Source organism: Bufo bufo, chromosome 2, assembly GCF_905171765.1.
Source record: "Bufo bufo chromosome 2, aBufBuf1.1, whole genome shotgun sequence".
Lineage (NCBI taxonomy): Eukaryota > Metazoa > Chordata > Amphibia > Anura > Bufonidae > Bufo > Bufo bufo.
Window position 1 is genome coordinate 540066345 of NC_053390.1, and position 24314 is coordinate 540090658.

A 24314-nucleotide genomic window follows, 5' to 3' on the forward strand; every position below is an offset into this window, starting at 1 on the left:
TACCTAACCCGCAGGTGGAGATTTCGCAGGCATTTCGGTCTTTGGTGTTATAAGGTAATAAAGTCTTACACCTTAACTATTTTGTTGTCATTTTGCCCCCTTTTAGGCTACTCTCATACCCGGCTCCAGGCACACCTCAGCCGGTTAGGTTCCAGGCAGGCACGCTGCCCAAGTTTCGTATTTAGCCTTGACCACAAGTTGGTAAGGCTGAGATTCAGCCTGCATTTGTGGGAGGGGCTTGAGCCTATTTAAACCCCCACTTACCTCATCACAGTGGGCGTTCCGGTTCTTGGTCCCACCCACCCATTCCCTTCATTTCAAGGGTCCTCCTTAGGGTAGCCCCCTTTTAGGCTACTCTCATACCCGGCTCCAGGCACACCTCAGCCGGTTAGGTTCCAGGCAGGCACGCTGCCCAAGTTTCGTATTTAGCCTTGACCACAAATATAATAAAGTGAATTTCTACAGTAAGCTGTTTCTTTGGAGAGTGCTGACAATTCTTATCAAAATGACATTGACAATGAAAACAACCCCTACAAATAAACACCAACCCCAAATGAGTGGTAAAAAAGGGAAAGAGAGAAAAAAGAAAAGCAACCATCAAAAACAGATACTCAAAATGCATCTTCTTGCAAGTTTAAGTGAGAAAGCCTTTTCTGAAAGAACCTCTCAGTTCTTGAATTAAAACTAAAGTTTAAATCTAAGCAGAGCATTGTTTACCGGTCTCTTCCATTCCAAGAATAGCAAATGGATTGAACACCAATGGCACAAAATAATGAACTGAGCTTGGAATGGTAATTGCAAGATAAAATCTCTCTATATATAAGCCTTCATGGACATGACCATATTATTCTGGGTCAGAGTGTGATCTGCATTTTTTGCAGATCACACACAAACCTATTCATTTTTATGGGTCCATAAAAAACATGGACAGCACATGAATGTCATCCATATGCTGTCCTGCAAATTATAGAATATTTCCTATTCTTGTACGTTTTGTGGACAAGAATAGGCTTTTCTATGATGGGGACCGAGGAAATTGCAGGAATCACGTGGCCGATATCCATATTTTAAAGATCCACGGTTACATGTTCATGAGGCTTAACTGTTGAAAAATATAGATAGCTGCACCAGAGTAACAGTTAAGGGGTGCAACATCACAGGGAACTTGGCTCAAGAACTCGTCTAAAAATAAAAGAGGCAGCACAACCACAATATTAGTGAAAAAAAGATCTTATTATCAATCCAAGTGGTTGCAAAGTTTCATCTAATCAGAATCTCTACTTCTTGCAATCTTCTCTCACCCCACCAATTACTGGAGTTGATCTGCCATTTATTTTTTAAATAATGTGCCACTCTTCATGTGGCTTACAACTATCAAATTGATAATGATGTCCCTACCAGACCAGCGCTGTCTCTGCAGTGTAATTAGGCTTCTGGCACTTCTTGGATCACAGTGTCCTTGGCTGTCGAACTGTGCAGGGGCAACCTGCCTACATTGTGGGTTGTAGCCAGGCCTGGAAGTCCCGGGAGCCTCATTATACCGATTTCATCTTTTCACCTTTAAAAAAAAAAGTGGTGAAAAAGTTATACACACTTTAAAATGGTATCAATAAAAATTACAGATCACACTACAAAAAATGAGCCCTTACACAGCTCATAAATATAATTTATTTTTATGGTGGTCAGAATATGGCAATGCAAAGAAAAAAAATCAGTTTTTTTTTTAAAATAATAAAACAAGAAAGAAGCTATACAAATGTGCTATTGCTGTAATTGTACTGCCTGGAGAATGAAGGTACAGGTCAGTTGTACTGCATAGGGAACACCGTAAAAAATAAACCCATAAAACTATGGCAGAAGTGTGTTTGTTTTTTTCCCCAATCCCACCACAATAATCCAGCAAAAAACAAATCCTCATACAGCTATTTGAATGGAGAAACAAAAAATTATAAAAATTGACCCATCCTTAAAGGGTTAAAGTCAAGCGATAACATATTCCATAGCAACTGCCAGTGATTTGCATATATTTTGTGACAAGTTCACCAGTTATACCAGCATTAGCATCTTCACCAAGGCAATTTTAGAAACTCTAAATAACAAGCTTGTTCTAAGGGGGAAATTTAGGCACGTTTCTGGTGCAGATTGCAGCGCAAAGGTCATTTGCGCTGCAATCTGCAACTATTCCCCACTCACGGCAGGTCTAAAAAAGTGGACGGGGAAGGGGACGGGCCAGCAGGCCCATCTCATTCATCATTTTTTACACCTGTTTTAGTTATAGAAAATGGTCTAAATCTAAGCCAGCAAGGAATCTGGTTTACATTTAGACTGGAAAAGGATACGCCAAAGTTATGTAGAGGCCGGCACCTCTTTATAACTTCGGCGGATTCACCCACAGGGGTTAATAAGACTGGTGTCTAAAATGCCGGTCTTAATGACCCCCTAAGTTTGTAACCTATTCCTTAATATGAGATATTAATTGTTTTATATTGTGATCTGCATAATCCTGTAAATTCCTTGATTTCCTTATACAAAAATAACTGAAGGAATTCACTAACTCCTACATATACCCTTGAGGGAGATGAAGCTCCAAAGCGGGCAAATCAGTGAAAAACTGGAGATACTTGGGCATACTTTCTGACCATTTATTCCAGTAAGACTATATGGCTGTATCTGAGACCCATGTCACTAGGAATCTGAATAAAACAGTCATAGTAATGTTTATTCTTTCTTACTATTGTAAAAAAGCAAATTTTTGTGTATCCAGTTTGAATTCAGAAGGGTGCAAGAAATGAGCAACATACATTTTGTATAGCAAAAAGACCATTGTCACCAGTAACTACTCCATAATGACCAAATGTTTATGTTAGGCCAACCGATGGATAAGAAATAAAGAAACCAAGAATGGCTTGAAAATCATTAAGCTGACAGATGCTGGATTCCTTCGGACTTTGGAGAATGCAATCAGGCTTGGTCTGCCTGTTCTATTAGAAGAAGTAAGTACTTTCATCTTAAGTTCTTAAATCTTAAGTTTTATCTGGCTTAGTTCGAAGTAATCTACCTGTCCATTGTTAAAGAAGTTGTCCAGGATTTCATAAAAGGGTCTTATATTTTTTGAAAAAATGCCAAGTTTGTCCACAGTCTGTGTTTGGAGGTGTATTTAATCCCCATTCAAGAGAATACTGGACAAATATTATCAAATTCTATTCATAATGGACAGTGGAGTGATGCAGAAGGTAACCTCCAGAGAAGAGACGTAGTTGCAGACCACAGTCATTTGGTGTATAGAGCCCCATAACTAATGGGGGCTGTATCTCCAGAATGGGGGTCAGATCAATTAAAAGAAAGAGGGAAAGTCACAAAAGTCTTTTTTAAATCTAAGCTATGAGAAAAATTTGTAGCACAAAATTGTAAACTGTTATAATATTCCTACCTGCTGGTCACTATTAGGATTTTTAAGTACTATAAATTAATTTTTGCATCTGCTTTTTATGCCTTCAATATATAAAAAATTCTAGAAAACTGTGGAGACTAGCTTTACTATGCTTTGTTGTCGCTGTAGGCCAAAGGGGTTTTCTAGGAATGCACATTGATATGAGGGAACGGGGCTAAGCTTCACTACTAGGCACTGCCACATTTATGGATGGGTTTTTGAAAAGCATTGAAGAGATCACATTGCTCTGGCAGGTGCACCCCCATTGTTCTACTGATTGGGGAGTTACCTGGGAGTCAGATCCCCACTAATCACAAATCAAAAGACTACCGATGTGTATTCCTTGAAAGCACCTTTAAGAAGGCCTAATACTTGTTCAGTTTAAAGGAGTTCTCTGGGATTTTGATATTGATAAGCTATCCCAGTACCAATACCGATCAGCTGTATGAATTCGCCATGGTGTTTCTTAAGCAGTTAGGCCTCTTCTTAGGCCATGTGACATTATGTTCATCGAGCACATGGTCTAGACACAACTTGGTTCCATTGAAGTGAATGGGGCTGAGCTCCAATACCAAGCACAGCCGCTATACAATGTATGGTGGTGTGTTTGGTAAGCTGCGAGGAGGCTCTTCCGCTCACCAAAGGTCCGGTGACCACTGCAGTTTCCTCAAACAGCTGATCGTGGGGGTGCTTGCAGTCCCAAGGATAGGCCATCAATATGAAAATCCCGGAGAACCCCTTTAAAGCTGGTTTGACATTTTGCTGTCAGTATAGAAGGGGGAAAAAAAACTTTTTACTTTATGTGTTATTAAAGTGGTTATCCTATGATTAATGTAAAAAATGAAAATCGTGCATAATCTAGTACATGACATCTTTCTAACAATGCTGTAACCAACCCTGCACCTCACATGGGTCCATAGATCTCCAGATTCATTGCTCAAATTGTTCTGTTAGATTTATCTCAAGCTGGCTTCTTAGGAACATTTCTTTTCTCAGGTGGCATGCCCTCTCTGCTGCAGCTAGTATTTGTTGAAGAATTGAACTGAGCATGTGCTTTCATCTCAGTGAGCAGGGCAGAGAAATTAGATAAAGAGCAAACAGCAGGTGGCGCTATACAGATAGATTTCATTGAATAACTCAGCAGCTATAATACATTTTTAATTACATGCAATTACAAAAGTATTCAAATCCAGGTGCTGGTTTGAAAACTGTGGAATATTATTCGTGGGATAACCCCTTTAATTTTAGCACACCTATCTGTTTTGCCCATACACAAGTAATGGAAATAGAATACCCGGAAAAGCTGTGTATGTCTTTCATAGTATTGATTGATTTTCTTTTGCCATTAAATGCAGTAAATCAAAGCTTAGCAAGAACTCAATGTAATTAAAATGAATAGCACCAAATGCTGTAACTAAATGTACTGTATCTGTTACTTACTTATAAAATCCCTTGTTAATAAGCATACCTTACTGGACAGAATTGGTAATAGATGGGTGAATCTCCAGGGGATCCTCTTAATTTCAGTTAGTAGGCAGTGCTTTGTCTTTGCATATTCTTTTAAATTAGCCTTTATTCTTGACATCGTATTGTTAACTTTTATAAATTGCCTCATTTTGTGTTATTGGTTGGCCAAAGAAACCCATACATCATTCACATTGACTGTAGTAATTATTCTTTTTACAGGCGAGCTGTTATTGGTACAGCTCCTCTGTGCAGTATGTATTTGTGTAAGCCTTATATCCATTAATCTGAAGATTATTCCGTCAAAGACTGCAGAATCTGTAGATTTATTGATGTATTGTTTAGTTTTTTTAGTTTTTTCCAGCATGAAGCTTTTGTAGGATCTACTGTCTCAGAGATGTCAACCTGGGAGAGCCATTTCTAGGGTGATAGTTGAGCAGTGGGTCATGGCAGAAATGGGAGTGGACTTTTTTCTGGGAGTAGTTTATATAGGGGCATGGCAGGAAATCTTTTTTATGCACATGAATCCATATGAAGAGCTCCTATAAATGCACAGTTCTGCGAACAAGACTAGTGGTGAGATGGTGTAAACCCACCCTACCACAATGTGAGCTGTAAGAGAATATAATACGCCAAGATGCTAGGACAAAAAGTGTGTTCAGCTGTTTATTAGTTACCGGATCTCGTTGCTGATGACAATCAATGTGGCGTCTTAAAAAGGAGTTGTAACTAAGCTTTCTAAAAGTTGGCTATGCTACAGGATTGTCCAAATAAATGGAGACCTCCCAACAAAACAGGAAAATGTCACACAGAGCTTGGAGTCTGTCCAAAAGGAGCACAACTCGCATTTGAGGAAGTGAAATGTTAGCAGTAGTTTTGCCCAATGGTTTTATGGTGGGGGCTGGGATGTTATGGGGTATTGTTACTGATATTGGGGTCATACTAGATGGCTGTTTTTGGTGTTATCTTGGCTCTTGTTTGAGCACTTTGGCTGTTTATAGGGGTATCATGGCTGCTATTAAAGCAGTATGTCTGTAACCAGCATTCCCCGCCAATTTGCCCAGGGCTTCTAAGCAGAGTATAAATATAGCTGGTTCCTATACCGCCCTGAACATTGTAGGCTTAGGTTGGGACCAGGAGAAGCAGTTCTGTTAGTGTCAGGTAGCCATCTGCAGAAGTCACCTTGACGTTGGTAGATGTACCATGTATAGTAGGTTCTTTATGTATGCTGCCATACATATTTTGTTGGCTCTCTCCATGTTAGCTTTAAGGATGTGCACCTGTGACTTTGGATGTGCTAGTCTAAACTTTCTTTCAGTGTAACCAGGGGTAGTCTGGTTGGGCATTTTAAGGCAGAGCTTATGCATGGCAAATATGTGGTATCTGCTTTTCCACTTTGTGTATCTTGTGGCACTGGACACAATAATATTTCTTAAAGGGTTTTTCTGAGTTTTTTACTGATGACCTATCCTCTTGATAGGTCATCAGTGTCTGATTGGTCGCCCACTGATCAGCTATTTGAGAAGACACTGGCACTCTCAGTGGTGCCACGGCTTTCTCTGCTTACCAAGCCCAGCGCCGTACATTGTATAGCAGCTGTGCTCTGTATCGCAGCTCAGCCCTATTCACTTCAATGGGGCTGAGTTGTGCCTAGGCCATGTGACTGATGAACGTGACATCATAGGCCTAGAAAGAAGTCGCAGAGCTCACCAGAGCATCACAGCCTCTTCATCTGGTCCACAGTTGATCGAATGGGGTCCTGGGTTTTGGACACCTACCGTTAAGATACCAAGTAAAAAAAAACTCTCAGAAAACCCTTTAAAATGTACTAAGTAAAATTACAGCAAGAGTTCTGAAACCCATATAACAAATGGGAACATGAAAGCAAAAGTAGCAAGAAGTCCAAGATGTAATCAAATATATATGTGGGGGTTTGTGATGGGTTTGATTTTGAGAATCTGATCCTAAGTTTTCCCCTTAAGAATTAGGCCTCTTGCACATGAACGTGCCGTGTTTTGCAGTCCGCAAATTGCGGATCTGCAGTGGCCAGGTACGGGTAGATAATATTCTGTATTTGTTATGACGCCAATTGCAGCGTGCGCAGGGTACTATCCCAGGGCCCTTCCGAGGTGTTATAACGCATGTCCCAGATTAGGAATGCTAGAGTGGTGTAATGGCCTATAATGTCTCTATAGTTTTGTGGTAGTTGTGTCACGGTGTCTCCTACCTGGGTACGGCCGGACTGTGTAGTGATAGTAGGAGTAATAGAGGAACTTTGCAAAATAAATGATGTCCAGACCTTTAGATGAAGTTAAAATGTTGCTTTACTTGAGGTAACTTGCATCCAAACAGTATACAGCTTTGGTCTCTTGGTCCCAGCAGGTTTTAGCAATAAATGACAGGAATGAGTACTTTTGCTTTAAATGTGGAGCTTGCAGGATAAACGTCTGCTTGGTAGCTCTAACTGTGGCAGGATTAGCTTCTGCACTTATCTGGTAACTTCTGCTGTGTGGGGACAGACTAGCTGAAGAGTAATAGGCTTCTCCTAGGACTCTGGACTTATCTCACAGATGGATTCTCAGGGGAGACTTTCTTCCTGGAACTCTGGAGTTGGTCTGTAGATTCTGCTTCTTCATCCAGCAGAGCTGAAGGTGCTCTAGCTAGGATATATATAGATATGCCTCAGTCGACACTATGTCCTTGCTGTCTTCCCTATGCAGGGGGACTCCTAGACACTATCACACAGCCTTCCCCTAGGAGGGGTGGCTGGAACACTCACTAACTTCCTTCTCCACCCATGCTGCAGGATGTGGGACCAGCCCACCTCTCCACAGAGGGGAAGCTAAGCTGGAATAAACCATTCCAGCTCAGATACACTAAACTGTAACTTGTACCTGTCAATGAGTTGCTGCCACCTACTGGTGTTTTTAGTTTATATTGATTTATTTTTCCCCCTATATATATTCACTGCAAAAGCGGTTTTTGATGTGGTACACCTACTGGTAACCAGGCTAATTACATGAACCGTTACTTTTAACATAGTTTTGTATGCACATTTGTGGAGGACATAATGTAAATTATATCTAATGACAGTATAAAGGCTCTTAGAAGATAGTAGCGGGGTAGAGGGGTGTAGTAACAAAACTCTGTGGTGTTACAGATCCGCAAAACACGGATGCCGCCCATGTGCCTTCCGCAATTTGCGGAACGGAACAGACGGCCCATTATAGAAATGCCTATTCTTGTCCGCTAAACGGACAAGAATAGGACATGATCTATAATTTTTGCGGGGCCATGGAACGGAGTGCTGTCCACATCTTTTGCGGCCCCATTGAAGTGAATGAGTTCGCACCCGAGCCGCAAAAAATGTGGCTCGGATGCGGAACCAAACCACGGTCGTGTGCAAGAGGCCTTAATCTTTTCATATAACCGCCAGTGTATAAAGTAAATGATCTAAAGAGAGACTTTAACTATTATAGATGTAGTCTCTCAATTTAGCAGTCTCTTCATATAAGCACAGTCTCTCTATTTGGCCACTTTCACGTGGTCATAATTTAGCCAGTATCTGAATCAGCATTGGTAAGCCAAAGCCAGTAGTGGTTCCGGAAAACGGAAGAGAGGCAAGTGTTTCTATTATATTTTTCTCTGTAGGTTCCATTCTTGGTTTTGGCTCATAAATACTGATGCAAAATACTGACCTAATACTGATCGTGTGAAAGTGCCCTGTACAGCTTGAACGTTATTTGCAGTATGTGGTCCTATATCATGGCAGTCTCTGCAATAAAGCAGTGTTATCCTGATCCCCCTGAAGTGAAAGGAAGGTGAAATGATCAACTTTTTGTCACAAAAAATGTCTAGCAAAGTGAGCATTGTGCTCTGTAATGGAACAACAATGCTTCTTTCCTGTGTTCAGACTTTTCAAAAACATCCTGGGTCTTTAACATGGAGGAGAGGAGCATGCTGCCAGGACATGATCTATGTCCTTCCAGCATTTCTTCGTATCCAGAGCATTCTAGCAGGAATTATTACATCATTACTGTATTAGCTTTTATTGGTATACACAAGTCATGTTATCCTGGCTTCCTTCAGATCCATAAAAATACATTAATAAAAACAAAAGGCTGTGAAAGTGAAGAAAAAAAATTCGGAATGATTAATTGTCATTCCTTTTTTCCCTAACTGCGCAAACAATGGTGACCTATGTTTTTGGGTATTATATTGATGGAGATCAGTGGCGGACTGGCCATAGACTTTACAGGGAATTTTCTTGGCCACCCAAGCCTTTCACACTGCCACTGGCCAGTTTATACTACTGAGGGAACTATAGGGGTCATTATTAGAGGAAGTCCAGGCAACATGCAAAGGTGGGGCTGGCTTGGTGTTGTGGCCCACATCTCACCTCCTTAGCCCTTGCTCCATAAATTTGAGACAATTGGAAGAGGAGGACAGAACATGGCAGGTATTGATGGCCACCTAGGCGGATAGCTTCTGGGGAGGTATTTTGTGCTGTACTGTGGTAGTTGCTCCTGTGGGGTGGTATTCTGTGCTGCATTATGGTATTACTTACCCTGCCAACTTCTATTGGCCGCATCTAGTTGTGTTGCTCCACCTTCTGTTAATTTGGATCTACCTACAACATTGGTGCCACTTTTAGTTTTTTTCCAGGGCACTTTAAGTTCCCAGTTCCCCCCTGATGGAGATGATACAGGTTGGGCAAACGATAATTTATCATAAATTTGTCTGATTAACTATGTTAAAAGGTTTTCCAAGATTTTTTAACTGATGAACTATCCTCTGTATAGGTAATCTTTATCTGATCGGTGGAGATCCGACACCCTGGATCGCCGCAGATCAGCTGAATGAGAAGGCACCAGTGCTCACAGTAAGGCCGTAGCTTCTCACGTCATGTTCATTGGTCACATGGCCGTGGAGCAGCTCGGGCCCATTGAAGTGAATATGGCTGAGCTGCGATACCAAGCACAGCTGCTGTACAATGTACGGTGAGGTGCCAGGAGAGCTAATGGGATGCTACTGCAGAGGATAGGTCATCAGTTGGAAAACCCCTTTAAATTTAAAATAAGGTAAAAAATTTAATTAGCATTTTTTACTATGTTTTCCTAATTTTTTTTCTCTTTATGAAATCTGAACCTGGTCCCACATTAAAACCAAGTTGTGCCTGAAAAAAAGATAAAAAACAGTTTGTGAAAGTATGCAAAAATATTCTATGGACATTTTAGCATATGAAGGCATTGGTCTTGATATGACTAATAAAAAAACAATTAGATGCACCTTTTGAGGACATTTTCAATTGTTTTTAATATTAGTGTAGTATAAGGATATGTAGAACTCTTTGTTTGATTATGTTTTTAATATGTTCTCATTTTAATTAAAGCTGAAGGAAAGCTTAGATCCTGCTCTGGAGCCAATTCTTCTGAAGCAGACCTTCGTGTCAGGTGGAAGGACGCTAATTCGCCTTGGAGACTCTGACATTGATTATGACAAGAATTTTAGGTTCTATATGACAACTAAAATGCCAAATCCACACTATCTTCCTGAGGTAAGGAAAAGCAGCCATTCTGCATTCATCCATTTGAAGATAAATGAGGCAGGACAACTTAGTACAACTTAGTAAAGGTCAGAATACAGTAGAAATTATGTACAGAATGTACAGAGATGCACAATGTCTTCCGTAAAAAATGCAAAACCAGAACTATATATTATATATTTGTATTCAAATGTATGTACGGTACATGGACGAATGTATTGGGACACACCGTTCAATTATTTATTTGAGGTGATGCATTCAGTTCCATTGTCACAGGTGTATATAATCCAGCACCTAGCCATGCAGTCTGCCTTTAAAAAATGTTTGTGAAAGAATGTCGAATTCCACCATGGTACTGAATATAATGCCTCCATTGTAACAAGTCAATCTGCAGAATTTCCTCCCTACTATATATTACATTATCAACTGTGAGTGGTATTGCAAAGTGGAAGCGTTCGGGAACCGCAGCAACTTAACCATGAAGTGACATACCATGCAAAGTTACAGAGTGGGGTCGCCAATTTAGTGCATAAAAGCCGTCAACACTCTGCTGACACCATAACTGCGGAGTTCCAAACCTCCTCTGGCATTAACATCAGCACAAAAACTGCAACAAGAGCTTCATGACATGGGCTTCCATTGCCAAGCAGCTGCATGCAAGACGTACCTTACAAAGCACAATGCCAAGTATCTGGAGTGGTGTAAAGTATGTCATCACTATACTATGGAGCAGCAGAAATGTGTTCTGTGGCAGTTTGATGGATTAGGGATTAGTGAATGCCGAAGAATGTTACCTGTCTGACTGTATTGTGCCAATGGTAATGTTTGGTGGAGGATAGATAATGGTATGGGGTTGTTTTTCAGGGGCTGGCTTAGGCTCCTTAGTTCCAGTGCAGATAAATCTTAATGCTTCAGCATACCAAGACATTGAAGACAATTCTTTGCTTCCATCCTTGTGGGAACAGTTTGGGGAAGGCCCTTTTTAGCATGACTGCCCAAGTGCACAAAGCAAGGTCCATAAAGGCATGGTACAGTAGGGTAAATTTGGTATAGAACTTGACTGGTCTGCACATAGCCCTGACTTCTAGCTCATCCCAATGGTTTTGATGGGGTTGAACGGAGATTGAGAGCTAGACCTTCTCATCCAATATCAATGTCTTACCTCTTACCTATGCAGAAACATTTTTCCAAAATCTTGTAGAAAACCATCCCTAAAGAATGGAGATCAATGCAAAAAGGGGACCAGCTTTGTAATAATGCCCAGTAAATTTAGAATGGGATGTCATGAAAAGGTGTCCCAATATCTTTGTCTCTATAGTGTGTATATACATATATATGCAGAGTGAAGCAAAAGTCAGGACGCAGCATTTTAACTGGTGTAATTTGTAGAAAATTGACTTCCAATCTGTGGAAGTATTAATTGGGAGTGCATTATCTGGTGAAGGAAACATTTTTGGCTGCCATTAAAGTCAGCTCTGGTTTTTCTAGTGGGAAGGGGGCTATGTGAAATATCAGTCTTGATTAGAATTTGCTCAGAAACACAAAGGAAGTGTAAGTTTTGACCTATCTTTGCCTGTTTATGAGTTAAGTGAAGTCAACTTTTCCTAAAGTGCTTTACATGACGACGTGTTTGATGTGTCCACCATTCTGCTGGATGCAAATGGTTAAATGTTTAATCCAGTTTTTATGAACCCGCTGAAGAATATACTTTTTGACAGCATTGTAGGACTTACCAGTTCAGGTGAGCCATATTGCATCTTGAGAAATGGTGAATCCTACAGTGCTGTGAAGAAGTATAACCTGCGGTTCTTCAGCGAGTTCACAAAGAATGGATTAAACGTTTAACCTTGTGCATCCGGCACAGTGGTGGACACATAGAACAAGTCATGTAAAGCACTTTAGGAAACTTTGATCTTGCTCAATTCCTAAATAAGTAAAGATAGGTCAAGACTGACAGTGTGTTTCTGAGTAAATTCTAGCCAAGATTGATGTATCACATGATCCCCTTCCCACTGGAAAAACCTAAGGATACGTCATCAATATCCTGACACTGCACAACCCCTCTAATCCTTTGGACTCTGCCTCATCAAAGTGAATGGATCTATCCTGGTATGTGCTCAAATACAATTTTCGGATATTCATACGTACGGTATATTCTTGTTGGAAAGGCCAAATAGCTTTGTGAACCCAGCCTAACTATTCATGCTTCACTTTTTTAACTTTTTTTTTTTTTATATTGATTTCAAAGGGAAATGTTCTGTAAACCATGTTCAAATTTGTTCTGCAAGCATTAGATGCATTTATGGTTCATTGCATTTATATGGCAGCAATTTAAAAGTTTTAGCATTGGCCTGAGCCTATGCAAATACACTGAACACTACAATAAGTGATGGTGTTGATGGGACTCCTCTCTCCACCATCCACTGGTAAATGTTCTTAGATTTTCTACCCAAACAAAATGTTACTGTCATATTAATGCTAATAGTTTTAACAAGCATAGCATTTGTGAAGCTAAACATACAAAGACAGTGAAATTAAAATAAAATTAATCTTGTCCCGAGTCTGTAAAGTCATTGCTGCCTTCTGCACATAATAATCCCCTCACTGTGTTATTAAACATAATTGATTTGAAAGATTAGAGGTATTTACCGCTGCTCGCAGCATTCATTGCTCCACTGAGCTGTCAAATTGTTATATTTGTAAGCTAATATTCTTTTCTGAATAGATGTGCTGACCTTTTAAGTGGTGTTGTACATGCTGGTAGACAAATGTTCACAAGCGTCTAAGTAGCTGAAAGTTTCTAAAAAGAAATTAAAATATTCTGGTGTTTGCCAATTGCAATAAATCCAAAGTAAATGTTATAATATGTAAAGGTATTGTATTTCCATTAATAATAGTATTCAGAATTTTACACTACAATGGCTCTCATCTGTACAATGCTGTAGGTATTTGGAAAAGTGACAGTCAAGTGAACAAGTTTTTAAAACTTTTAGCACTGCCCAAAATGCTAAATTTCTTTCTAGTTTCACATCTGCGGTAGAGTTCGCCGGAGTTCTCCAGATCCGGACCCGATTGAGATCTGGACACTACCCAGCAAATATAGCGGGAATCGGCTGGGCAAAAACTGCTGCACAAAATGTTTTTTTGTCTGGCCAATCCCTGGCATTCTATGCCGGAATAGCCTGCCGGAGAACACATCCGCACGTGTGAAACTATCCTTAGTCTATTAGCAATTTTGACACCTCAAACTGCTAACAGCTGCATCTAGGTGACAGGGAAGCAGTGTGCATGACCAAGAAATCCACAAATCCTCAACCTCTCTGCATTGACTGACAGCTGTAGTGTCCAATGAGTAGCCTACTAGAGGCGAGGGTCTGGGGAAGGCACTGAGCAGGGGGGCTTTACCTCCATAGCACTGTTTGCGGCAACAAGGGTATTAAAAGGTGGATTTCTTGGTCATACCGTCTGCATGATCAACAGCCGAGGTATGCTTTCACTGATCCACCATCACCTATATAGTACTGTCAATAGTTCTGAGGTGTTAAAACTGTTGACAGACTCCCGTTAATATTAACTTTGAATTTAGAATTTACACAACTGCGTGCTGGTCAGGACATGAGCTAATTGTAAGCCTCCGCAGTGAGATGTTGACCATAGTTACCATACATCAATGCTGGCTTGCTTGCTCAATGATGTGTCATTCCTATGGACAGCATGTCATCATACAGGCAGATAAATAGAAATGCTGCTGTAAACCTGAGTGGCAGTGAGGGAATAGTGAGATATTCGTATCCGAAATCAGTCACCAGTGACATCCCTGTCCAACATAGACACATAGCTGTGGGTCTTCTGATTAAAACATTGGGGCACATTCATTAAGACCTTTCGACACTGATCTTAATAAACCCCAAAGCTAGCGGTGGATCCGTTAGAGGCCTCGGCCTCTTCATAATTTTGGCAGATCCTCCACCAGTTCTAAATGTAAGACCGCTTCCTTACTGTCTTACACTTAGACCTTTTTCTACGCCTTAAACAGGCATAGAAAATGGTGAATGAGACAGGTCTGCCGGCCCATCCCCTTTCTGCCCATGCCATGCCCAACTTTTTAGATCTGGCGTCATCGGGGAGAAGTCGCATATGGTGGCGCAACTAACTGCTTCATGTGCCTGAAATTTTATGCGTATTTCATAAATGACCCCCACTGTTTTTCTTTAATTGATCTGAGGCTCTGGTCCCGAGTTATGATACATTTTCTTAAAATGAAAACTTAGACCTCTGAGGGCATCACTGTTGCTCTTGTTGCACCCGAGCTCCAATCCTCTCTGTGGCCATCCCCTCCCTGGCTGCTTTGCCAGGCAGTTGCAAAGCAAGCAGCCACGGAGGAGCTGACTACAGAAAAGAGCAGAACTTGTGGCAACAAGGGGAGTGGTGATGCCCTCATTGCACCAGAGGCCTAATTTTCATATTAAGAAAAAAGTACTTCGGAATGGAGCCTCGGATAAACAAAAGAACAGCAGTTTAATCAAGTGAACCACAGCTATGTGTCTGTGCAAAGCATTGGACAGGGAGGTTGCTAGTCACGGATTCCCTTTAGGATAAATTATATATCTTTAGCATATTATTTTATCTTTTTTTACAACATAAAAAGTTAGATTTAACCTTTTTAATGGTTGTTTTAGATAGTAAAGAAACAAACAAAAGGCTCTGACTACAGTTCAATATTAGTTCTTTTTTTCATCTTGATCTGTCTCGTTGTCTAGGTATGCATCAAAGTTACTATAATTAATTTCACCGTGACCAGATCTGGCCTCGAGGATCAACTGCTCAGGTTAGATTTGTCTATTTATCCTTTAAATATAAAGAACAAGGGCAGTGTATTTCTGCGAACTCAAGGGTTTTCTAAAAAACAAGCAGGTTGCACAGAATCATATTGGATGTTCCCAGTAATGGCAATAAGGAGAATTTATCAAGACTGGTGCTTCCAACACTAATCTTGAAATGCATCAAATTTATTAAAGGGTTCATTCCTCTAATTTTGCCACATCTTAGTAGTTCATGCACCAGAATCAGAAATCTACTCCAGCTGGGAGCTGGCTTAGATTTCAGGTGAAACTTGTACCAGAGAACTGCCATAAATAGCCTTAAAGGGGTTGTCTCACTTCAGCAAATGGCATTTATCATGACTACTGACTAAATGGAATTATCTAAAAATATCAGCTGTGTCAACTGGTTACTTGTTGTTGTATTGTTTACTAGCAAAAATAAAAGTTATGTTTTAAGATGTAATGAAAATGCTTTATTGGTCTTATTGACCTTTTGAAAATAATGGAAGTTAATACAAGGCACTTACTAATGTATTGGGATTATCTATATTGTCTCCTTTGCTGGCTAGATTCATTTTCCCATCATATTATACTCTGCCTGTTTCCATGGTTAGGACCACCCAGTAATCCAGCACCAGTGGTCGTGCTTGTACAATACAGGAAAAAGCACAGGCCTCTCTGGTGGCTGGGACTGTGGGAGTGCACATAGGTCAGCACTTTTTCCTACAGAGTGCAAGCACGGCCACTGCTGCTGGATTGCAGGGTGGTCGTAACCATGGAAATAAGCAGGGTATAATGCGAAGGAAAATTGAATCGAGCCAGCAAAGGAGGCAATATGGATAATAACAATACATTAGTAAGTGCCTTGTATTAACTTTCTCTACATGATAAATGCCATTTGCTGAAGTGAGACAACCCCTTTAATCTGTTGGGCAATGTAATCCCTGCCCCTCTCATCCATGCCCCACCAAATTTTGCAAAAGTGGTGAGCTTGGTGTAAAAGAGCAAAAGTTTGTGACTTTTCTAGAGCACAAAATTTGCATCCTCTGGATAGATCATCAGCTTCTGATCGGCAGGGGTCCGATACCCGGGACCCCCGCCGATCAGCTGTTTGAGAAGGCAGCAGCGCTATAGCAGCGCTGCAGCCTTCTTACTGTCTACCGCTGGCCCAGTGACATCCATTCAAATGAACAGAGCTTAGCTGCGCCCAGGCCAGTTGATACTAGTCGTGACGTCACTGGGCCAGCGGTAAACAGTAAGAAGGCCGCGGCGCTGCTATAGCGCCGCTGCCTTCTCAAACAGCTGATCGGCGGGTGTCCCGGGTGTCGGACCCCCGCCAATCAGAAGCTGATGATCTATCCAGAGGATAGATCATCAGTTTAAACAAACTGCAGAACCCCTTTAATAATTTGTTTTACTTTAAAGAGTAGTTTTGTATTGAAAAAGTTAAGATAAGTTCACATATGGCAGATAGGTGGCAGGTTTCCCGTTGTGGAATTGCAGTGGGAAAATCCACTGTGTTTTGTAGTACCAGAAAAGTGGATGAGATATTACAAAGTCGCTGCAGACATTGACCTATGGATTTTCAAACCACAGCATACTAATTTATGCTACAGATCTCCACCATGGATTTCAATGCATAGGGTGATATCCTTACCAAATCTGCGGCAACATCTGTGTCAAATCTGCATGTAACACATGCAGATTTTGCAGCAGAATTGCAGTCGAATCTGCTATGGAAATTCTGCTGCAGAAAATATTTCTCACCTGACTGTACCCTAAAGAAACTGTTCTAAATGCCACCTATCAATTTCATAAGAGACATATTACAAAAACAGTGGATTATTTTTGTACACTAAAAATATTTTTCAGTGATGTTGTACGAATTGAGAGACCAGATCTAGAGGAGCAAAGGAACCAACTTATTATTCGAATTAATTCTGACAAAAATCAGCTAAAAGCAATAGAAGAGCGAATCTTAAAGTTGCTGTTCACATCGGAAGGAAATATCCTGGATAATGAAGAACTTATCAATACACTGCAGGAATCTAAGGTCAGCCATTTACCTTGTAGTGTTATTCATTTCGTGCCTGGTGCCCCTTGTCACTTTAGATTGAGGGATGCATTGAAATTCTGGAATGTACCTTTCTTTCAAGCCTTATATTAGGGTTAAGGTGTCAACAGCTTAGGCTACTTTCACACTAGCAATTTGGCTTTCCGTTTCTGAGATCCGTTCAGGGCTCTCACAAGCGGTCCAAAACGGATCAGTTTTGCCCTAATGCATTCTGAATGGAAAAGGATCCGCTCAGAATGCATCAGTTTGCCTCCGATCAGTCACCATTCCGCTCTGGAGACGGACACCAAAACGCTGCCTGCAGCGTTTTGCTGTCCTCCTGACGAAGCGGAGCCAAATGGATCCATCCTGGCACACAATGTTAGTCAATGGGGACGGATCCGTTTTCTCTGACACAATCGAAAATGGATCCGTTCCACTTTTGACTTTCAATGGAGTTCAAGACGGATCGGTCATGGCTATAGAAGACATAATACAACCGGATCCGTTCATGACGGATGCATGCGGTTGTATTATTGTAACGGAATCGTTTTTGCAGATCCATGACGGATCCGCAAAAAACGCTAGTGTGAAAGTAGCCTTACCCACAAGTAACACAGAATGCTAAATTAGGCAAATTAATGAAACACAAAATCATTGTGAACTAGTACATTGATAGATTTCTGGCACAGTGGCCCAAATTTACTAATGTGTTTGTGCCAAAACTCTGTCTAAAAAGAGGTGCAGATTGGTGCACTTTACATGTTCAAGGGGACGCGCCTATGATGCAATATTTTGTGCCAAAATTGTGCCACAATTCTGGCGTAAAATTGTGTCTCAAAGTAAGCTGACCAATAGTTTGTATAGAGTCAGTGAAAAGTGTCTATCATTTTACCACATTTATCGTCTATCCTTGCACCACATTTATCGTCCAGCCTCAGCCCTTGTGATAAATCTGGTGCAAGTCTAGACAGCCTGGGTAAGCTTACGCCATCTGTAAGATTAGTAAATCTGGCCATTGTGTCTTTGAAGTAAAAAGTTCTGAAGCAACAGTACCTCAGACTATCAGTTAGTTGTTGGATTACAAATGTTAGGCTAGGTTTACATCAGTGGAGCTTTTCCATTTTTCTGTTCCAGTACAGGAAAAAATATGGAAGTGCTGATCTGTCATATACCAGACACCAATGGCACGTGAAGGATCTTACTAAACAAAATGGGTTTCCATCATGGTTTCCACAATCCTAACAGAAACTTTACTGCTACATGCAGCAATATTTTGTCTAGCCTTTTTTACCAGAATCTGTTACGGAGGCTCATAATAGAATGTCCACATTAAGAGGCCTATAGCTTTTAACTCCAGCTCCAAACTAGATCAAGACTGGTATATGAAATGCCATGTCATGAAAAATTCCCTCACAAATATTCAGTGTCATACTGTAAAATACAATTTTAACATCTAATATCAAATATGATTGTGTGAAGCAGAATAGCACTAATATTTGTATAGCTCCCAACTTTTGAAACTTGCAAAGAGGGACAATATTTGCAGCACGCATAGCGTGCCTTGGCAATTTTTTTCATAGTTCCACCCAAAGCATAACTATACACACCCAGTCCCCTTAATGCCCCAACATATTATTGCCCCTTTGTGCCAACACACAGTAATAATGCATACACTGTGCCCGCTTCACAGTAGTAATGCCTACATGTGCCCCTTCACTGTAGTCATGCCCATATGTGCCCCATTCACAGTAGTTCTGCTCACATTTTGCCCCCATGTACTCCCTTCACAATAGTGATGGCCATATATGTGCACCCTCACAGTAGTTATGCCCAGATATGTGCCCCCTTCACAGGAAGTAAAAAAAACCACAGTAAATACTCACCTAGTTCGTCTGATGATCACAGCTCCCCACAGCAGCAGCAGGATACTGTTACACATTGCACTGCTGTGTAGGAGGAGCAGAGGCTGACTCCTTGCCTGCCCCGCTCCTTCTACACAGTCCAGCAGTGTGATTTGTGACAGTACATCAAAGTGCTGCTGTGGAGCGCCGGCAGCTGAGCTAAAAGGTGAGTGGATGTCTCCCTGTTTCACTATTACAATGAGCTATGAGCGGGACATACCCAGGCTCGAACTGGCCCACATTTGAACCCCTCGGTGGGCCCCTGGTCTCCCACCCCTGCACAGGTGGCACAGAACACAGTAGACTTACTGCACTACATACTTATATTCAATGTACAGCACTTCAACCAGCCTATGTTTATAAATAATACTTGATAGATTATTAAAGAAACTGCCCAGTTTATTACTATAGTCACAAACAGATAGCTGGAATGACTTCTCGGTATAGAGGACCTATGTTCTCAAAGTTGCTGTAGGGATATTCAATCATCTGGTAGCATCTTGCTGCTGTGTGTGTTATGACCAACTCTTGCTGCCCCGTGTGACCAACTCCCTTTGAGGACAGTGTCTGAGCACACCCCTCATTCTTCACACAATACCTCTAATGGTGAGGAGAGACTTTCCCGAGGGGAGTACCAGGTGTTACCTCAGAGGAGAATTGGAACACAAGGGAATTGGGACCTGAGTGTGAACCCACTGGACTGACCTCCAGGTGACACAATACACCCAGTGGATGCTGGGAGGCCAGAGGCTGATCAGACAAAAGCGTAGTCAGGGTATGAAGACAGAAGTCAGGGCAGGCAGCAGTCAGGCTAAGTCCGTAAACATAGATCAGGGTCAGGGCAGGCGGCAGTCAGACAAAGTCCATAATATGTAAACCAAAGTCTGATACACAGAATGACAAGAACCAACAGAACATCATAGCACAAACATGAAACTAGACTACCAAGGTACCTAAGTTGCTCAGGTGCCTTCCTGTAGAAGGAGGCGCCTTTAAATACCTCCTGCAGATCGACTATAGGCAGGGGAAGATAGAGGGCGTCCGCAGGCTGCTTCACAAAGGGAGGAGAGACACGCCCGCACACACCCTAAATACACACAAGGAACTCTGAGCCAGAGTGCAAGCTCTGCTCAGAGCCAGGAGGGAAATGCTGGTGGCAGGAATGCAAACCACAGCTAAGAACCATGCTGCCCGCACCTGTCAGCACGGCGTGCAGCAGTGGGAAGGAGTGAAGAAGCCCAGTGCCTGTACCTGTGTGTGGGGACAGAATTGCAGGTACGGGGAGCTGGGCTAACAGTGTGAGCAGGTAATATTTGAATGTATCCATACGGTGGGCCCCCAAAATAAATTTTATTGGTGGGCCCTAGGCACCCCATTCCAACACTGGACATACCTCAGCCATTCCGGGACCGTGGGAAAGCCACTGAAATTTGAGACTGTCCCACCGGGTCTGGGACAGTTTGGAGGTATGTATTTTTATTTACATAGCTGTTATGTGGCACATATTCATGTTTTGTTATATACACAATGATCCTAGTTTATCATAAATTTCCACCTGTGTTCAGGCATGAAAAAGTCACAAACTGCGTGTTTGTGATTTTTTTCAACACCACATGCTGGTCTATGATAAATCAGGCCCGATAACTATACTGGCTCTTATACAAATAGTACAATCTGTATTTGAGAATTGTGGAGCTGATAAGAGCCTGAGGAACTGTGCATATCGATGATATCCTGAACATGTTAAAGATAAACTAAGAAAGCAGTATTGAAGCTCTGTTTTTCTATGTATCTGGGAGTATTATTAGATTATGTCATATTTGCAAATTATTCCTTTCAAGTCACTTATTCCCCAACCATTCCAGATAACTTCAGGAGCCATTAAAACTAGACTACAAGAAGCCGAAGCCACAGAACAAAAGATAAACACAGCTCGAGAGAAGTACAGGACAGTTGCCACCCAGGGATCCGTCATCTACTTTGTCATCGCAAGTCTCTCAGAAATAGATTCAATGTATCAATTCTCATTGAAGTACTTCAAACAAGTATGTTAAATATATATTCCAGTTATCTGTGTATAGCATTCTTCATTGGCCCAGGCTTTTATCAGTCAAAGAATGAAACTGTGTTCCACAAATATCTGTTTTTATTATATGTGATTTTTAAAGCAATATTTTTCAATATGAATGTATGACTACTCAGTGCTTAACTATTGCTGCAGCTGATTTATAAAAACGACAGAGACATCCAATAAGTAATAAACCGATGGAAACAGCCTCTTTTATGCTGCCCTTAGATCAGACAGCATAAACCTAGCGGCAGGTTCCCTTTTAGATTTGTATGTGAAAAAAATCCACACAAGAAGAACAGTTTATAGAATTATACACATAACATTTTTGAGTAGGGGCTCATGCAGACGGCCGTTGCTCGATCCCCAATGCATGGGCAATATCTGTGTAGTTTCTGCAGACGGATACAGACCCATTTAACTTGAATAGAATAAGTTCTATTTTTTTTGCGGTGCGGAGGCACAGACAGAAACCCTACGGAAACACTCCGGATTGCGGACCCATCCGTGATGCTGTGCACAAACTATGGGCCGTCTGCATGAGCCCTTAAACTTTGTAAATACTTAGCTTTTTATATGTCGTATCAAATAGAGAAGAAAATAAAAATTAAAAAATTAAAAGGAGTACAGCACTAGTAAAGAAACAAATTTCCCCAAAAACTTTTTTCAAGTTAAAACTGTAAAAAATAGATTTTGACACACTGGATAAAATTAATTATTTCATAAATTGTAAATTTAAAAAACCACATTTCGGAGACAGAATTTGAGAGTATTTTCAATTTTTTATATGGAGCACCAGTCATTGAAAACCTGATTTGAAATGTCAGGTATCAAGATTACACAACCTAAAGTGTACCTAACATTATAAAGTGTATTAGGCTGCTGCCTCAGTGCTGAGATGCTTTTAGTTTTGGACTGTTTGGGAGAATGCACTACGTGACAAAAGGTTCCTTGGCTTTATGATTTTTTTAAAAAAAATTTGGGGGGGGATTAGTTTGGAGAGAGGATACATGACTATCTGCTCATTATCATCAATTTCTCACTGTGAGATTTAAACTTCAAGCATTAGACCCGATTCATTGTATAACAAGAGGTGCACTTTAACAAGATTTGACTCATTGCTTTGAAATACTAGGGATTTATATGTAGTTTTTGTGATTGTTCTGCATTGTGTGTAATTTTACCCATTCTTTGCAGTTGTTTAACACAACAATTGAGACTGCTGAGAAGAATAACAATCTTGACATTCGCCTGGCAACCTTGCTCGCCCAAACTCTTTTCACATCTTACACAAATGTTTCACGAGGTCTCTTTGAACAGCACAAGCTTATCTACAGTTTTATGCTCTGCATAGAGATCATGCGACAGAAAGGAGAAATCACTGACTCAGAATGGAATTTCTTCCTCCGAGGGGCTGCAGGCTTAGATAAGGTGGGAACTCAATGCTTTTAGTGCAGATAAATCTGGTTGTAATTTTATCTCAATAGCTGGAATCAAAAACTATAGCCTCAAGGCTGAAAGAGTTTCATGTAAATGCAGCGATAAGCTTAATCTTGCACATCAAACTATTAATCCATAATGAGACCATTTTAAAATTCACTTTTGAATGTTCTGGCTTTGTGTGATCACAGAAAAATTTAAGCTAAATATATTTTTCTTTGTATTTGACTTTATACCAAAACATACAAGATTGAAACACAATAACGGTTTATAAAACATTAATGGTTCTCATGCAGATTTGATATTGTGTTTTGTTGGGATAAAGGTATATTATATATAGTGTAGATAGCACTCCAATCACATACTGTAGTTAACTGTATCTTGGAGTACTATGTGCCTAGTAGCTATAGGGATTCCTATAGGCCAGATAATGCTCCTTTGGAAAAAAAGTTGTGCAAGTTGGCTCTCTTTCCAAAAGGAAAGGAAATCTGAACCTCTGATGCCACCAGATGTAAAGTAGCTATCTTAAAATTCAATGCTTCACCTTTGAAACAGGCCTGGAGGCATAACTTGGATAGGGAGCCTTTTTCAAGTAGACTTAAATCCATGTGAATATGAAGAAAAATATACACACAAGTGTTGTAAAAATCTAGCAGAGAGATTCTTCATTTCTTGATCCCTTAATGGTTTGCTGGAATGCCAAAGTAGGAGAGGCTTAGGTGTGACAAAGAGGCGATGACTTGATTTTGCTTTGTCTCCATTACAGCCAGAGCAATGAGGCTAGATTTCTGCTGGAGCAAGCTGCGTTCTAGCCAGAGATAGAGCAGTGTAAACCCTACACTAAGAAAACAAATGAGGTAGTAATAGAAGGATTACACTAGGGAAGATTTCTTTATTTTCATTTTTAGAATTATTGTGATATGAAATTAGAGTGGGATATGAAACGGGAAAAAGGAAGAGATGCAAACGAGTTATATTTTATTCTTCTACTGTTTTCGGTTTTACGGTTTTCTGTATATCCATAATAGAACTAAAAGAAAGAGATTACGGTATGTTATCAAGCAGGTTAAAATTAATCTAATTGCTATATTTTACATTTGGATTAGAAGATAGTTTTTTTTTCTAGAGCTTCAGTGTATGTGCCCAGAATGCACACATTTGGTATTTTTTATTTGGGATTACATTTGTGGACATACTGGGGGATATTCATCAAAAGTGATGAAAATGAAAACTGGCTTAGTTGTCCATAGCAACCAATCAGACTCCACCTTTCTTTTTCCAAAGGAGCTCTGAGAAATAAAAGGTGGAAACTTGCTATGGGCAACTAAGCCAGTTTTCCTTTACACCACTTTTGATAAATCGCCCCCAGTGTATAAAATAAAATCAGGGAATTATTTTAATATATATTTCTAAAAATGGCCATAGATATGTAATGATAATTTGAGTGACGTAACTGAAAATGAAGTGTTTGTGACCCTGTGTGGGTCAAAAAGTCACGCTATATATGTTGGAGGAATAAAGGCTGTTTTATTTTACCTATTGGGTGCTGTCACTCATTCTGTTTTCTGAAAGAGAATGAAAACAATT

General features: G+C 40.6%; 1 protein-coding gene across 1 annotated transcript in view; it reads left to right on the top strand.

Annotated features, from left to right (window-relative positions):
• The window catches only part of DNAH6 (dynein axonemal heavy chain 6), a 381291-nt gene that overhangs the window by 212687 nt on the left and 144290 nt on the right, over positions 1 to 24314 (top strand). The window contains exons 56-61 of the mRNA XM_040418030.1: positions 2868 to 2993; positions 10287 to 10451; positions 15200 to 15267; positions 17135 to 17315; positions 21085 to 21264; positions 22485 to 22718. Of these exons, the coding sequence (XP_040273964.1) occupies positions 2868 to 2993; positions 10287 to 10451; positions 15200 to 15267; positions 17135 to 17315; positions 21085 to 21264; positions 22485 to 22718 (954 nt within the window). The remainder of the gene's footprint in view (positions 1 to 2867; positions 2994 to 10286; positions 10452 to 15199; positions 15268 to 17134; positions 17316 to 21084; positions 21265 to 22484; positions 22719 to 24314) is intronic.